Consider the following 18,161-nt stretch of genomic DNA (forward strand, 5'->3'; position numbering starts at 1 on the left):
CCTGTAATTAAACGACAAACTTCAACTATACTTTTGATTGTTATTCATCTTAAACAGATCTTTGTAGGTTTTATATTTGAAGCAGGGCACCCCAGAGATACATGTTACAAATTATGCAAGTGTGCAGAACAAAGACCATGATGAATGTCTCATAACATAGAATACACCGTGAAAAATAGTTTGTCACCACTTGTGTAGGTTTTTCAAATGAGGGCACAAAAGGCTAGACAGATTCAGATTCCTTCCTCTGAATTAAACAAATTCCCATAGTTATCATTCCTAACATGTCTGTCTATTGAAAGTGAACAGCTTAAAAATTAAAAAAAAAAAAAAAAAGGAATTCAGGCTTTGAAATTTTGAAAAATATATTGTTTGTATATTTTAAATTGTCATAATTTGCATTTTTCCTGTGTCCTTTTGCAAATCCTGTTTTTCACACACAGAGACTAAACAGATTCCTTAATTTTTCCATGAAGACAGCACTGTTACAAGTGAAAAACTGGTACTAGAAATGAGGAGAAATGAAAAAAAGCCAGAGGCCATGGGAAATGCAGCAAATTACATTTATTGGAAATTCTCCAGGCATCACATGAAAAAAATTGATATAAGTAAAACAGAGGATAAAGCACATTCAGTGCATCTAAAAAAAAGAAAAAGTAACAGTATGTATCTGAACACCCTTGGTCTTGTACTACACTGTACTGCAGTTCCCTGGGATTAGTTCTGTATATACATATTAGCTAAAATTTACTTTGAACAAACTGCAAAGAATTGCCTCTTCACTTGGCATTTTTCCATCTGGTGCAATGAAACATTATTGAAATACCAAGTCAGATTCCATGTAATTTTATACACAGTGTAAGAGCTTGCACCCGACAGTAATAAGAAAGATAAATACAGTAATTGAATGAGTACTACCAAATAAGAAAACCACCATGGAAATAAAACTAAACTCTGCAGCAATGAGCAGCAAAGCAGTGATTCTGTTGCTCTTTTTTTCCCTTGAAATTAACAAAGCATTCTGACACAAAAAGCAGTTAGGTTCAACATTTGCTTTCCAATCAAACAATCTTATGCGTAAATGACACTTTGCTGAATTTGGCACTTGGCTTGATTTTTATACTTCAAAAACAAAAAAAACCACCTGCCTGGAATATAGCATAAATGGTAAGATAACGTGACCCATTTTAACATTCAAGTAACAACTCTGACATGAATTCCAAAATACATGTCTCCTACATACAAACAAACCTTCTTGCAGATTTACACTAATCACAACTAGATTTTTCAAATCTGTAGGCATCTTATTTATTGTCTTTTGGTTGACATACATACAATCTAAGAAATTACCTGGGCTTACCTTCCTCTGTCTAGGACAGATTCACTCATGACAGGATAATTAAAACAAGTTTACAAAGAAGTGGTGGTAACAGAATACAGGAACAGCCTGAAAGCGTTAAGCTGCATTTATAATATGTTCTTTCAATTATGTGTTTCAAACCAATGCTTTAAATTGAAAGGTACATGACATTTAAAGTCTGGCTAGCTAATCCTCTCCCTATACAGTTTCACAGCACAAGCCTGAAAATTATCCGATGTATGTCTTTCACAATGTATTTGGGGACTCAGAATGTTTAGAAATCCTAGCTCCCCACTTTATCTAGTGCCCCTTTATACCTCCCCACCCCCAAAAAATTAGCTATATAACTGTTGGGGGAATCAGTGAACTGTCTGACAACAGAAGGTCTTACAAGGTTTCTTTTGCAATTTGAAAACCCTGTCCAGTTTTAAATACATTACCACAACATGTCACCTGCAGGAAATTAAGCTCAGACTCCAGACCACTCTGCAGCCCTGTTTCCTTCCTTCAACCCCTATTGTCAAACTCCTGGGGTGGGCGAGGCAGGAAGTGAGGTAACAACCATTTTCTGGCTCTTGCTTTTTCCTGACTTTTCAGTCTTTTGAGTTCTTTAGGCATAACTGTGACATAATGCCTGTCAATTTCAACTGGCATGGGGGAGTAACTTCCTGACTGGCACATTCCAGGCAGCATATGGCATTACAATTCTCCCTATAAGAGCCACATGGTGACAGTCAGCCTTAGTTATTGTTATATACACACACGTCAGTAGAATTAATGACAGACACACTCGTTTACACAGAATTCCACAAAACATGTGAAACATGCTGTTCTTTGGAGGAAAAAATACATTCATCTTTTTCAAGTATTATACATATATATATGAGACACATTATCCTCATTTTGTTACAAGACAAAAGATAGGCATCTAGAATTAAATTTTAATTTACCACCACTTTGGCTTTCATTAGTGAAGTTCTGACCTTTTCCTTTAAATCAACTCTAAATATACATCTACTTGTCACAATTAAATGCAACAGTCCTTTATTTCCCATTGTGATATATGTACACAACCATTAAAAAAAAATCTATTTTGATAACCTGGGATTTGCATAATGAGAGTGACAAGGCCCATCTGCTGCTAGAAGTGTCCCAGCACCGGTTTTAGGCAAACCACTACCTGCTGCTTTCTGAGTTCTGTTATAGCAGCATACATATCTTTGCTTTCCCTTCGTATTTGAAATTATACTGCCTGAAACTCTTACTTATGGCTTATTTCCTTGCTTTGTTTTATTGTTTGGGTTGGCATTTACTTCCTTCAAGAACAGTTCACAGTCGGACAGTGCTTCTACTGGCAGGTATTTACTTATTTGCTCAACAGTCTTTTGATATGCCATCTTTTCCTGTTCCAGCGACTGGATTAAGCTCCTCATTTTGTTCTCTCGAGACAATATGTTTTCCAGGTTGGATTCCAGACTCTGAATTTTAGCATGAGCTATCTGTAAGAAGCAGTAAGAATATCACTTTACATTACCTTCTAAGAGATTCAGATTAAGACCTTTCCCACAATATGTGGTTGTACCCATTTTCCTCCATACAACTCATGTACATAATATGATGATCTGTACAATTGTGTGAGATTAGGAATTTTCTGTATGCTGCAGGTTTTTGTCTACTCTCCTTTGCCTTTCTCATGCTAGACTGAAATTCCAAAGGGAAGCGATATAGGGCTGCTAATGGAAGGTCATTAAATTGGGACGGTCCTCTATTCAAATACAAACATCCTAGACAACTGACTGGCTCCATCCAGGAGAACTGGTTCACCAAGAGAGCAGTTGCCTGGTAATGAAGATACCTGCTAAGGGCAGGTGATCTGGGAGTCACCTGACAGAGGAACTGGAAGGTTATAAAAGGAAAGGAACTGATCTATTTGGGGTTTTCAGCAATTTGCATTAGCTCAAGCAGAGGGAAAGTGAACATCATGTGCCTCAGCGAGTTGTGAAATAATTCCTAGGTTCTGGTACCATAGTTCCTGGGGAACAGGCCCCTGCTCCCCTCAGAAGCATACAGCTCCTTAAGGTGATACTAGCAGCATTGTCAGCCATAAAGTACCTCCCTACTTCTCCATATCTCTGCTAGAGGACGGAGTTACCAATATCTTGGTAAGACTCCATGGTATTCTTCAGTGATCTTGTACAGGAGTTGTACAGATCCTTCCATTGCTATATGGAAATAAATAAGTAGATCACTACTAAAGATTAATTGGTTTGGTCTCATGGAAAGAAGGGTATTGTATTTTGTAATAATGCAAGATAATACAAACGGGGAAAATAATCAAAGTCCAGATAGCCAATGGGAGGTATGAACTTAGAATGAAATCATGCTTTAGAGTTGATACGGAACATCCAATTGTATTTAAGGTGGCGAAGAGACAGTCAGCCAAAACCCAGTGTGATACAGGGTATGGAGGAGCTAGATATTTACAAACTGAAGAAAAAACAAAAAATGAGGGGGCTGGAAGAACAGATTTATGAGAAGATTAAAAATGTTGAAGAGATAATTAAGCAGGTGAGGATGGACACAACCTACAGGTATTTGGAGAAAGTAAAATCAAGAAGGAAGAGGAATTATTTAAATGGGTACAGAGGATTACAAATGGAGTAAAAGAAAAAAATTACATCGAACACACAAAACAAGAACTTCTTGATTGCAAAAGCTATTAGGCTGTGGAACAATCTCCCAATGCCAAGTTTTTAAACATTAAAAAAAAATCAATTTCTTAAATGACTTTAAAAGAAAATCCCCTGCCTGTTTGCTGAATTTTAGCAAAAAGTTAATGCATAGTGATCCAATTATCTTTGGCCATTTACCTGTAGCTTCTCCAACAAGTCCATATTTTGCCTCTTTAGCTGACTGTTGGCCCTCTCCAATTTCTCCAAAGGTTCAACATCATCACAGGGATTTAAACCTTCCTGCAGCTCATCCTGTAGTACATGGTACTCTACTTCATATGCATGAAGCTGTTTGGAAATATCCATCTCAAAAACCTACCAGGAGAGGGAAAAAATAGCTTTGCTTACAACAGGGAGCATTAACTTCATTTGGTTAATTGGCAATTCTACTTGGTTTACTTAATATTTTAATTGCCATCTAGCATAGACTTCATTGCCCCAACTAGAAAGGAACAATATTCAGAGAGATTGTGAGGAACTGGCACATTACACTGATGGGGGCTATATAAGCACCGAACAGATAGACTGCCTTTCTGAGCCTTTGAAATATGGCTTTAGAGAGGCTCTAAGGTAAGAGAGAGACAAAGGCTAGGGTGACACCAGCCTTGCAAGGGAAAGTCTCAAAAACTGTCAGCTCAGCAGAAAACTCAGGCTCAGATTGACGTTTGCTGTTTTTCAGGTGACTCAAATCTAAGCAACTCTAGATTGTGTTAATTACTGAACGCATACACACTGAGCAACTTCTCCCTCTAATTTAGAGATACACTTAATACCTGATAACCCAATGACGTTAATGATGATGCATGTTACTGTTATGTTTTATTGCTTTTTATCATATACTGTTAGGCACAGTAAGAAGCATACATACCAATTCAATATCCATGGGGATTGTAAGGCTCTAACCTAGTAATCCCAACCAACGAGGTCAGGAATTTGAGAACCATGTTAAAAAAAGCATACTAGAGTAGAGCAGATAGGCTGAGGCACGGGTTGGCTAGCGTTGTTTTCTGGAAAAATATCCTTTTCCCATTGGTCAGGGAAACTGCTAGCAACAGCCATGTCTGAATGGGTTTGTCACTAATGCGATTTTAAGCATAGTGTTAATTGGCTCATAAGGATTTTCTATAGTGATGGATTTCTTGATCAGACTAGAGGCCATCAAAACTATAAAAAAATTGATATGACCTACAGATTACAAGGATAGTCCAGAAAATGACTCCTTGAATTTAGTGTTATAGCAACTGAGAGGGGAACTAACTGATATTGTATAAATTGAAGTAAGTGACTCATCATTAGCAGAGACCCCTGTATTCATCTTCGGATTAATATCTTATTTATAAGTTACATGGAAAGAAATAAAGGGGAAAAACCCCCAACTTTACCTGGGTAATAATCTTTTCCATTTGAAGCTTAGTCATGTCTGGGATAGTGCCTTTAAGGAAATCAACAATATTCTCAAAGCTCTCGCATTCCATTACAAGTGCTTCTTGGCTGCTAAGTAGACTCAGAGCTACCTTAAATATGACTTCAGTTCCTTGAAGAAAGATAATGTCTAAAACAGAAAAAAATTGTAAATACATTGAAAATAAGTATTAAAATTATTTGGGTTAATTTTTGTGCTGGGATACTTTCCTTTGCCTTTCTGTATTTGAGCAGTAGTAAACTGTGGAGGGAAACTAATATAGGGTCCATCATATTTTGACCATATTATTTTCATTATTTAGAAGACTCCAATATTTCAGCATCAGTTTAATAAATGAAAAAAATGTACAAAAACTTTTACTGCCCTTTTACAAATACAGTGCTTTAGGAAAAAAAAGATTTTACGCTTGTTGGACAAGCACACTCTGAAGACCTAAGAAGTGTGAAAGGCATTTGAGTATCGTTCTAATGTATGTGATATTAACCATATTAAGAGGAATGTATATTGTTAATTTAAAAAAAAACCTTAACATACGTTTATTATTGGGAGCTGTTCATTAAATATAATACAGAATGACAGTTAAGAAATGACTATTTTATCCTACTGTTCACAAGGTAGTAAATAGTTACTTCATTACTGGAAGCTTTATAAGCTCTTTAAAAAAGACTAAAAACCTTACTCATAAAAACCCATAGCAATGCTTCTGTTGTCTCTAATTTAAGGCCCTGATCCTGCAATCTGATCAGCTTGGGCAGATCCTTATGCCCAAATGGGGTAATGTTTTAGCCCCACTGCAGTCAATGGAATTTTTGTCAATTACCTCCGCAGAGCCAGGATTTCACCCAGGGAGTTTCATTAAAGAAAGCTGGACTCTGCAAGGGTTCAGGAGTCTGTCTGAACAGATGAGATTGCAGGAGTGGGGACTAAAACACAATGTTTCTGGTGTAGATCCAGATGATGTACCTTGCTATATTTATTTAGGGAACAACCACCTATGATCCTCCCTCCAAAAAAAAGGCAACTCCCAGACTTCAAAGTCTATTGGAGCAACAAAAACATGAGAATAATATTTTTAAACAAAATGCAAAATAAACCAGAGTACTTATTTTTACTATTTTGCTTCTGTAAAGCATGAATATAATGAATTAAAAAAAGTATTTAAACACTCACAATTATAGAGAAAAATGAAACACCGCCTAATTTTCTAAATTGGCCCCAAAATAGGAAATAAAATGTAATTATGTCTATTTTTGTTATAAAAGCAAAAAGGAGAAAAATATGAATGTGACTTAGGAAAAAATAATTCAAAAACAAACAAAAGGATGGAAATTAAGCAGTCACTTTGAATAATGTAGGAGCTGAAAAAAAAATTGAGAGTGCAGAAACACTTCACAAATGCTACAAAGGAAAAATCAAAAGCAACTTACTATTGATTTAAGAGATATCAAAGTATGAGATATATTTTTCTCATTTCTTGATAACTGTAGTATATTACAGTATCTAGATATCTGTTGTATTTTTGGACAAACTCTCACAAAGTTGCATGCATAAAAAGCAATTTTTGAAATGAAGAAATTTGAAATTATTATTCCTAACCTGTTAATAAGATGCAGAAATTGCTAACTATCAATGTGATCCTATAAACACTTACTACCATGAGTAGTTCTATTGAAGTTATTGTATTAAACACTGCCCTGTGTACATCAGACTCTAAAAGGTTATCTAAATAGAATATGAAATGTACTAAAGCTGAAACTGTTTAATTTTAAATACCTAAATAGCTAAAATATTCATGAAATCAAAACTGAGTATAGTGTCAAGTTTCTGGATTCAATGGCTTACTTTAATGAAATCTACAGAAAGAAATGGAGTGCACTGAAAACCTATTGCATCATCCTTTTCTCCATAATGATACAATTCAGAGTTTAGAAGTCCCAAAACAATACTGTACCTCTTGAGATAGACATACTGCTCTTGAGTAGCCATATGCAAAATAGGTTTAATACCTGTATCATCACTAAGGCTACTTTTAGTGTATTAAGGGTATTTTTAGTAAAGGTCATGAACAGGTCACAGGCAGTAAACAAAAATTCATGGCCAGTGACCTGTCCATGATTTTTACTAAAAAATACCCGTGACTAAAACTTTGGGGGGGGGGTGTTGCCTGGGGGCAGGGCGGCCCGGGTGGGGGGCTGCGGAAGGGCAGCAGCACACAGCCTGGGAATCCCGCTGGTGCTACGGCAGGGGAGCGGGGGGGGGGACTGAGGGGGGGAGGTTGGCGAGGCCTGCAGGCTCCCTATTTGGCTCCGTGCCACCGCCCACAGCAGCAGAGTCTCAGTGTGGGAGGAGGCAGGGGCACAGGGTGGAGTGAGGCAGGCTCTGGGCGGCACTTACCTGGCTGGGGGGGGGTGTGACATCCCGCTCACTCAGCTCCTAGGTGGAAGTGCAGCCAGGCAGCTCTGTGTGCTGCCTCCGCCCAGAGCGCTGGCTTTGCGGCTCCCATTGGCTGGGACCCGTGGCCAATGGGAGCTGTGGGGGCAGTGCCTGCAGGCAGAGGCAGCGCACAGAGCTGCCTGGCCACGCCTCCGCCTAGCAGCTGAGCGAGGGGGATGTCACCGCTTCCGGGGAGCTTCCTAGGTAAGCGCCGCCCAGAGCCCACCTCACCCCAAACCCCTGCCCCCTCCCACATCAAAACTCTGCTGCGGGGGAGCAGCGCACGGTGGCCCAAGACTGCCTCTGCAGCAGCCACTGCCGAAGTCACGGAAAGTCACGGAATCCATGATTTCCGTGACAAACTCGCAGCCTTAATCATCACGGTTGATGAGGTAAGTTTCTGATGTCTGCTTACCATTTAAAAAACAAACAAAAACAAAAAAAAACCCTTTATTTTTAAATGTCAGTACAAGTGACTAAAAGTTTCAGCAATGAAGTCTCTACACCATAACAATTTGTTGTTGCCAGTTTTTTCCTTCAGTTTACCAGCTTTCAGTCTGACTTCATTAAAAATAAATAAATATATCAAATTGTGGCTGACAACTGGAACAAGTTATCTGGCATTTATCTACTTGTATATAAAACAAAGTGCAAAATATTCCCATGCATGTTTTCCTTACATTGTACAGGATATTGTGCTGCTTACAACGGTGATAAAAGCACTCTCTCTTACCAAAAACTCTGGCTACAAATCCTAACGGAAACTGAGATGCAAACAACGTGAGAAACCAGGGTGCAGCATAAAGACTGGGGCTGATTTCGTTCTCTTCAAGATGATTATAGAGGTCTCTGTGATAGTCATGGAGGAGTCTTGAAAGTTGATACATCTGAATCTATAGTAAGTGTTGAGAAAGGGGGGTGGGGGGGGAACAAACAAACAAAAAAACCAACAACTGTTGAGCTCTCTGAATTTTTCAATCACTTCACAATGCGCTTCAGGTGAAATTAACCCAAGCACAGAAGGCCCAGTAAAGTGGATCTTAAGTGGAGTATAGGGCTTGTGTGGATCCTTTACCTTTGAGTAAATTTCAGTCTCATGAACTAAAACCAAACACTTGAAGTAAGAAGGATCAGTTTGAACCGGACCATTTTATTATTGAAGTATCATCTACATTCAGTTTCTAGATTTTAAGGCCAGAAAGAACCATTATGATCATCTAATCTACACTCCTGTATAACAGGGCATAGAATCTCATCCAGCAATTCTTGCATCAAATCCAATTACTCCAGATTACCCTCCAGGTCAGCCCTCTCACAAAAACAAACCCCACAGAGAAATCACCCCTATCCCATTATGGAGAATAGCCCAGCGGTCAGGGCACTCACCTGGAATGTGGGAGACACAGATTCAAATCTCAGCTCTGTATGATTTAGAGCAGGGACTTGAACCCAGCTCTTCCACAGCCCAAGTGAGTGCTCTAACCCGTGGGCTATTGTCTATAGTAGGGTCGGTCTCATTCTTTCCCATTGGATCTGTTGCACTTTGGATAAATAGTTAAATATTCTTTGTGCTGGGGGGAAGGAAGCGAGCAATTGACTGTAGCCCAGTAGTTTGGGCACTCACCTAGGATGTGGGAAAATCAGATTCAAGTCCTTGCTCCAAATCAGGCAGAGTGGGGATTCAAATCTGGGTTTCCCACATCCCAGATAACCACTGGGCTACTGGATAGACTGGGATGGATGGACACATGGATGCCAGCCAGATCCCAAAATTCTCACCCCATGTCTTTTGTGGCAGCCCAAACCAGTAGCTGTGCTCAGAGCACGCCTACTGGATTGGGTCCCGCAGACAAAATAGGTGGGGGAACAATTAGTTTGAGAATCTTGCTGGGGCTTAGGTGTCAGTAAGGGCTCTGAGCAGCTTAATAGCTGGGGGGTAGGGAGGATGGCAGAATTTAGGTGACTTTGCACATAGCTACTGGCAGAAAGGTAGGTGCCATGGGGACTTAGGTGCCTACAAGGTTAGGTGGCAGCTGAACGATAGTTTTGAGAATGTCAGTGGCACCTTAATGTTGGACTTAGGTATCTAATAACCTCTTTGAAAGCCACTTGGATTTAGGCTCCTAAGGGCTAGATTCAATGAGATAGAAGTCTCAAATCCTTTTGAAAATGGGATGTAGCCTATTTAAGGCGCTTTTGAAAATTCTATTCCTTGTTCCTTGCCAAGCAAGAGACGTATTAATTTAGAACTCCTAGAATTCCATGGGCAAAGGAGAGTAATAAAACCATTAGCAGTGACCTATAAATCCATCAGTAATTCTTTCTATGGGAAAAAAATATTGTTCACATCTTAGTAAAGCCTTATGCACTTAAGCTATGAAAGCTTTCTACTCCTGGGATTTGGTTTTAAACTACATGTTCCATTTAATTAGCTTTCGATCCTCTCGCTAAATCATCTTCTATAATCTCTTTAGCAGAGAAAACTTGTGTATTTTTGTCTAAAATAAGCTATTCACCTAGAAGCCAGTTCTGGTTATCAAAAGTCATTTTTCTTTAATAGATGGAAAGCAAAGCTAGAAATGATAACACCTTCCCATAAAAAAAACAAACAAGAATGAGCATGAATGTTCTTCTTAAAAAAAAGAGGAATTTGTGGATATATGTCCATCCTGTTTGACTCCATCGAAGTTGCAATGGATAAAGTACTTTTCCCAGATGAAGTAATTCTTTATTCCTTTTCACTCTCTACTTCATTATAAGATAGTCAAATTATTTTTAAACTACAGGTTGCTTAAGACTCAAAAAGGAGAAATACTCCTCTTATTTATTAAATGGAACAATTCCTAAGACTGGGCCTGTCCTGCCCTACCTCAACCTCCTGCCCCCCCCCCCCCCCCCATCCTCCAAATGGGTCCAGACAAATTCAGTTAACTCTCAAAGTTATCTACCAATGGGTTGCAGGTGAAGGAGTAGGGGGAAAAAAACCACTTTTAATCTAAGTTTTGACTATCTTTTATTAGATGTCCATTGCCAGCTATATATCTGATTGCCAAGCCACTCAGTCAAAGGTTGTCTTCTTCTACATCTGCCACTTTCGTACTTTGCTGAAGTTACACAAGCAAAATGGAAGTTGGTTTCGTATCTCTCTCAGCCTCTATTTTCTCAGTTGTGAGTCAGAAGTGCAAACCTCATGCTGTCATTATTTCTGATTGCTGTGTATTTACCACCTGCTCCCAGGGACTCCATATTCTAAAAAAACACATTTACTGAGTCAGAACAGACATTCAGAAGAGATATACAGTGTCATCAAGCATAAGCCTGAAGTATGAATCACACCTCACACTATGGTCTTAAATTCCTCCTGCAGAAATATGAAAAAGACAACTCCCCCTTAATGTGAAATTGGCCCAGTCAAACACATGCAGTGCAGGAGGAAGCCCAATTTGAAACTCAGACTTTATAGATTTGTGCGTGTGAAAAGGTTGAAAATATGACTACATACCCCTGTCTGTGTCTCAGATAATTCAAGCTTTAAAGAGAGACTAGGGTTTTGTATTTACTAGTCAGAACAGCATTCCATGAAATAAAGCATCGTAAACACCCAATGCTTTCTCTTTTTGAGCCATATGCAGAGACAGTTCAAGGTTAATCAGGGCCCATATCCACCAGGATGTAGATTAGATGGGTAAGTCAGGTAACACAGACACAGTTAGACTAGATCCTTTTCATGAGTCTCTGAAGCAAATTTGTAAGTGAAGGGTCTAACAGCATGGCCCTCCTACTTTGAATACAGAAAATCCACTACTGGAAATAGCCATTCCAGGAAAGAAAATAAATGCACAACTTGTCTGAGAGCATATAATATATGACCTGCTGCTTTTCATTCGCCATTGAATAATGGTTCAATTTGTTATGTTCAATAGTGAATTATATCTAATGCAAGCATATGATACCAAATAGATTCAGAGTTTACTTAGTGGAATTACTATACCAGGTTTCAGTTTTTAAAGAGTCATAGAAATTCCTGTTTTAGAAATCTAGTATTCCAAGGGACTCAGACAGCTACAGTTTTTGTAAAACTCATAATAAAAAAAGATCATCAAACTTAGAATACTACAGTTTACATAGATTGAGAAAACGGCTCTTTCCTAAAGAGGGGCTGAATTTTGGATAACTAGTTGTTTAGGATGCTTTTAAACTTTGTAGCCTAAATTTTACATTTTTTCAGTGAAAAAACGTATACTATCTATGCGAATACAGAAAAGTGTGCTGGTTATAGCCTGATGATTAAACATTTCTTCTCTCTGCCATTTTTATATCAGCAAAATCAGTGAATTGATATATCATTTAGAATAGCCAGAAGAGGTAATGCCCTATCAGTAGCTTAACTGACCACTGGATGTCACTGTTGATTTAATTTGAGAGAGATTTTATTCTGAGCGAGTTCTAGTATAAAATGCTACAGCTCCAGGTGTGACATGGGCAGGAGTTGTGCATGTTTTCCCCATACAGTACAGGTGTGACAGAGCTCGTCAGTCTTCGCTCACAATTCCCCTGCAAAGAACGTAAGCCTCTCAACTAAAGACTGCCAATCATGCCACATTAGGTTGTGGCTTCAAGACGCAGGCAAATGTCTCCAAAAGATTGAGATGAAACCGAACCCACATTTGTTTGCAATGAAAGCAGAATTCAGATCTCCATTTTCTAAAGGTGAGAGCCATTTACTCAAAGGCCACCTAGCCTCCTTTAAAAAGGGTCTGAAAAGTGTACTGAGAAATTGTAAAAAGAAATTGAGACAGTTTAGTTGAGAGAGGAGACAAATTAAAAGAAAACAGGCTGGAAGAATACAAAATAAATGAATAATACAGAGAACGCAGATCAGGCACTTCTGTTTACTCTGTCTCACATTACAAGAACAAAGGCATGTTCCGTGTAACTGAAAGGCATCAAAATGAAAAACTGATAAAAGAAAATTATTTTATGCAAGGCACAATCAGCATGTGGAACTCATTGTCCAAAGTATGATTAAGGCTAAGAGCTTTGCAGGATTCTAATAAGGGCTGGATATTTTTATGGATAAAAAGAAGGGTAACCAGAGTTAAATTAGTAAGGATTTTTCTAAAATTGAAATGGATATAAACTCTCATGCTGCAGAGCATAAGTAAAGCAATAGCTGAGGGTGAGGAAGAAATTTTCTGTATGGGCAAGTACTTCCGTAATTACCCCCGGAGGAGGTTTCTTGCACCTTCCTTACATAAATCTGGTACTGGCCACTGCCCAAGAATGAAACTTAAGGGGGAGAGCTCCAATTTAGCATCCAATACCAAATTGGTCCTTTGACCCACTTCTTACCAGAAATTCTTGATACAGGGGCACTGCCTAAACATATAAACTAATGTAGCACCAGAGGAATTACATTTCTAACAGTTTTCAGAGTAGCAGCCGTGTTAGTCTGTATTCGCAAAAAGAAAAGGAGTACTTGTGGCACCTTAGAGACTAACAAATTTATTTGAGCATAAGCTTCCGTGAGCTACAGCTCACTTCATCAGATGCATCTAACAGTGACCAGCATTTATGAGGCCTATTACCATTATTCTATGTGGGAACCAGTGTATTTGAAAAAGTTACCTTTTGATGAATAAGCTGCAGCCTCAGGCCTACAGTTGCTTGGAATAGAGATTTGGATACACAACTGTCTCTGACCCAGTGGAATACAATTGTATTTAATGTTAAAAAAGCAACTCTCAAATTATCAAGGCAGAGGTTTTTGGGGCCACAAAATTGTAAAAGGACAACAACTGGCCAAGAAAACCGAAACAATAAAAGTTCTGGAGGTTCTTGAGCTCCCAATGCATCCTGTCCAAACACATTTGTAAGTAAATGCTTTAAATGGAGATATTTCCATAGTCTGGAAAAGGGCAAGCCAAATTGTTGCTGAAGATCTACAAATGGTTTCAATTCATCATGGTCAGTTGCAACACAGTCATAATTCCTCTCTCCATCAAATCTCTCCACATTAAGGTTTTGCCACTGATTTTAAGGCTAGGACTGCCTCTACATCGATGGAAGCAGAGCTTTCTAGCCAGTTTTGACCAAGCTTGCCCGACCTCTGGCATTGTGGGAGCTCGGGAGCCATCAAATCCATAATAATTGGATCCTACAATGCCTGAAAGGGGGAGAGGGTATACCAATTCTTGTTCAATCTAAACACAAGGTGTGGTCCGCATGGTCGTCTTTACCAGCCACAAAGATGCCTGGCTTAACAAAAAGGATATGATAATTTTCCAAGTTGGGAAAACAAAAGCCTCCCAGACATATTTATTTTAGGGATGTCCTGGAATATTTTTGGTGATCAGTATTCATAAATATTTCATATAAAAGGATTGCCATTGAAAGTCCTAATTTGAAAAAATGCCTTTGTGGGTATATCTGTCAAAGCATACGATTTCCGATTCCCACCCATTAATTTTATATCCTGAGAAGAATCCAAACTTATTAATGGTGTTTAGGTTAGGAATGGTAACCTTGGACTTAGATACAAATACAAGAGCATCATTCGCAGACAGAGTAGTTTTGTGCTCTGTTTGGCATACCCTGATGCCATGAATATGTTGATTTCCTCGGATGGCAATGGCTGAAGTTTCTGGAGCTAAATCAAATGGAAGAGGGAAAGGGGGCAGGCCTGCCTCATACCTCTCTGTAATGGAAAAGGGGTGGAAATAATACCATCGATAACTACCTTGGAAGTTGGGTTAGAGTATAAAAGTTTAATCCAAGCAATCAATTGGTTACCAAATGCAAACTTTGTTAACACATGAAAAAGATAGGCCCAGGCTATGTGGTCAAAGGGCTCTCAAGAAGCGACAGCTCAAGATTCTTTAGAATTTCCTGAAGCGGCAGTATCATCTGAGCTATGCTTGTTACGAAGGAAGCTACCTGATTCATGTGTATGATGTGTGAAAGACCTTTGGCCAGTCACATAGCAAGAGCTTTAGCCAAATTCTTAGCGTCACAACTGATTAAAGAAATAGGCCTGTAATTATTACATATTCCAAAATCTTTTCTAGATTGAGAAATAACTGAAATTACAGCTTCCCTTAGAGCAGACAGGAGAGTTTGCTCATGCTTGGCCTCATTGAACATTCAATAATCTAGGCGTTTAATTCAATTGGGAACTCATCTGTGCCAGAAGTCTTTCCAACCTTCATTTCCTTGATCGCCAGAGTTAGTTCTGCGATTTCTAGAGGAGCATCTAAACGTTCCTTCAAACAGTCAGGACTGTGACAGAGACAATCCACTAAAAAAGTTATCTAGGGCGGATTCCCTCCAGGTAAATAAATATAGTTTTGAATAAAACTTTTGAAATAGTTTATTAATGTCTGTTGTATATCATTTATTGCTACTATTGTGATTAGCGGCAACATCATCAAACAAAATAAAGCACACTTAACCTTTTGGGACAGAAGTTTGTTGATTTCATATCTTAGATTGATGAGGGACCTGGAGTTTCTCTGGGGAGGGCGCACAAGGATAGTCTACATCAAAGACCTTAATTTCCTTCACAAATGTGTCAATTCTATGTTGTCCCCATTTCTTTTGAAAGGTGGCTTAAGAGATGATACAGCCTCTGATGAAGGCTTTAAAGGCTTCCCAAAGTGAAACAGCAGTGGGGGCGCGTTTGGTTTTTTTTTTTTTTTAAATTTTAAACCCTGCTGGATAGAATTAACAAAATGATGTAACAAACAGGAGCGAGGCCTTTAATCTTCACCTTTTAGTTGAGGGTTTCCTTGTTTTTACTCATTCTCTGCGTGAAGGCAGGGGCCAGCAGACAGATAAAAATGATCATGGTTTATATGGGGTTTGGAGAGTGGTTGCTTTTGCTTTGTTTTTTGAGGGGAGGGCAGAAAAATGAGCAGGAAAGGAAGGGATGAAAAGAAAAAGCACAGGTCCCAAATGGAAGAGTATCACGATTTGTGATGGGAAGAACTTTACAACTCTTAAGATTCATTTATCTACTTCTAAATGAGAAAAGAAGAGAGATGTTTGGCAAGGTTAACTATATGCATTTTACTCACCTCTAGCACTTATCATCATAACAAACTGCAACTTTCCAAGTATTAGAACAGGCACAGCCCCTAGGAAACCCTACAGCAGATTCAAGTTTAGTTTGTTTTAGGAGAAAGGACCAACTTACCTGTAGTGACATCATGTCTGGCCTGTACTGTTTACGGAAGCCAAGATCATACATGAGGAATTTCAGCATTTCAAAGGCTTGCTCCTCACTCATGTGTAGAAGCAGTACTCCAGCCACAAAGCTGATACCTTGGCAATAACCCACTTCCTTGTCCAGCAAAGAATAAGCTTTCAGGAGATTAAAGAGTGACAGCTGCCCTGCTCCCAGCTGGGTAGAGAAGTAAGGATGTGTAGGGAATGTCCTGCCTGGTGTAAAAATAAAAATAAATAAATAAATATTTTTTTTTAAAAAAAGAGGTATTTAATTCTCAGTTCTCTTTTCTAGAGAGAAGAAACCCATAAAACTCCTCTCCTCTGTATTTGTAGAAGTTTCTCTTATCACGCCTTCCCAGAACATATCCTTAGAATTGGATTTAAATTATGAAACAAAATTTGGATAGTTGGTCATACTTTCTGACTAGGGCAATATCAAAGCTGTACTGAATAAAACCATATCTTGGGTAGTTCTAGGGCACCCATTGCTGCTGTATCTAAGCACTGGATAGTTGTTTGTTATACACTTGATTTATTTTTATTTTATTTTTTTATTTATGAAAAAGAAAAAAAAATAGAAGTTCTGGAACCTATTATTTTCCCCCCAAAGTTGTACTATAGCTACTTCAGGTTAGGGCTAGGTTCAAGCTGCAGGATCCAATACTTTCTAGTTCAGTAGCACCGAGTTTCCAATCAGGATCAGGCCCCATTGTGCTAGATTCTATACAAACACACAGAAAGATAGCCCCTTACAATCTAAGACAACTGACATACGAGAGGGTGGGAGAGGAGAGAGGAGGAGGATCAATTTCATGCATTTGTAATTTTTAAAAAACAGAGTAAATAAAGTAACACCTGAATTCATGTTCTCCAAGAAGAATTATTCTTAAGGTTACCCTGATCTCCTCTCTCCCTTTTTCCCTTCATTTTTATTTGCTTTTCTGTCATCTCCCTCCAACCATTACTGACCGATCCATTGCTTTCTCATAAGTCAGCCAGCCTACATAGCCCTGTCCTCTCTTCACACAGCTCTGTTTTTCTTTTCATCCTTCAGGTGAAATCCTACCCCAACTGAAGTCACAGTGAATTTTACCACTGACTTCAACAGTGCCAGAATTATATCCTTCAAGTTTGTGGTTCACTCCTGCTCCACTCCAGTCCATTTTCTTCCTGCTCTGCAGTTACCCATGAATTTGATGAGTGCAATTTTGCAGGTTAAGTGTCTCCCATTGCAGACATGGTGTGCATACAGCACAAACTAAAGGAGCAGGAGTGTTTGGCAAAGACAACACCAAAGGCAGCCTAGAGAGAACATATGTTAATGCACAGTAGCATCTTTGTTTCTGTACCAACATGAAACAACCCAAAACTTAAACTAAAAACTAACGTTTTCTATTCACCTCAGCAATAGGACACAAAGTACACTTTAGAGCATCTATCAACCACCACAAAAGTACCTAGATCTACAAGGATAGCATGTTGCTGAGCTGTCAGCTGTTTCAAGAGTTCTTTGTACGAGATGTCAGGAGGTTGTTGTTTGCTTGGCAGTCCATGTCTTACGCGATGTTGTACAGCTAGAAATTGCCAAATTTCTCCCCGGCGGCTTTTTGGTACACCTAAAATCAGAGGAGAGAGAAAACGAATGCCCTGAGCAGCTGAACAGTGTGAAAGCTTTTATCCATAATAGTGACTTCTGTTTTATAAAGATAATGTCATACAATGCATTATAACTAAGGTTCCTAACTTGAAGGTTGAGAACCACGATAAAGACTTAATCTATATGTACCTCACAATAATAGTATAGTCCTTTTGTCTCCATGTATTGGCTAGTTCACATAGGAGGTTTATAAGTCTACTACTGACTTCAAGCTAATGCTTAAACAACAAAGGCTCATGATTTTAGGCCCAGATATCTCAGATTCAATTCCCAACTGGGGCATTGTGTTACAAGGGGTAACCCTAACCCATATGGGAATTGTTAGGGTGA

General features: G+C 38.8%; 1 protein-coding gene across 3 annotated transcripts in view; it reads right to left on the reverse strand.

Moving 5' to 3' along the window:
* Positions 1–549: 549 nt before the first annotated feature.
* TBC1D4 (TBC1 domain family member 4) overlaps positions 550–18,161 on the reverse strand; it is a 156,503-nt gene continuing 138,891 nt past the window's right edge. For all 3 annotated transcript variants that reach the window (XM_048852302.2, XM_048852311.2, XM_075129033.1), the window contains 6 exons: positions 17,632–17,790; positions 16,143–16,387; positions 8,682–8,841; positions 5,475–5,644; positions 4,231–4,407; positions 550–2,859 (listed from right to left, as the gene is read on the reverse strand). In XM_048852302.2, the coding sequence (XP_048708259.1) occupies positions 2,626–2,859; positions 4,231–4,407; positions 5,475–5,644; positions 8,682–8,841; positions 16,143–16,387; positions 17,632–17,790 (1,145 nt within the window). In that variant the 3' untranslated portion in view covers positions 550–2,625. The remainder of the gene's footprint in view (positions 2,860–4,230; positions 4,408–5,474; positions 5,645–8,681; positions 8,842–16,142; positions 16,388–17,631; positions 17,791–18,161) is intronic.

Source organism: Caretta caretta, chromosome 1 (assembly GCF_965140235.1).
Source record: "Caretta caretta isolate rCarCar2 chromosome 1, rCarCar1.hap1, whole genome shotgun sequence".
Lineage (NCBI taxonomy): Eukaryota > Metazoa > Chordata > Testudines > Cheloniidae > Caretta > Caretta caretta.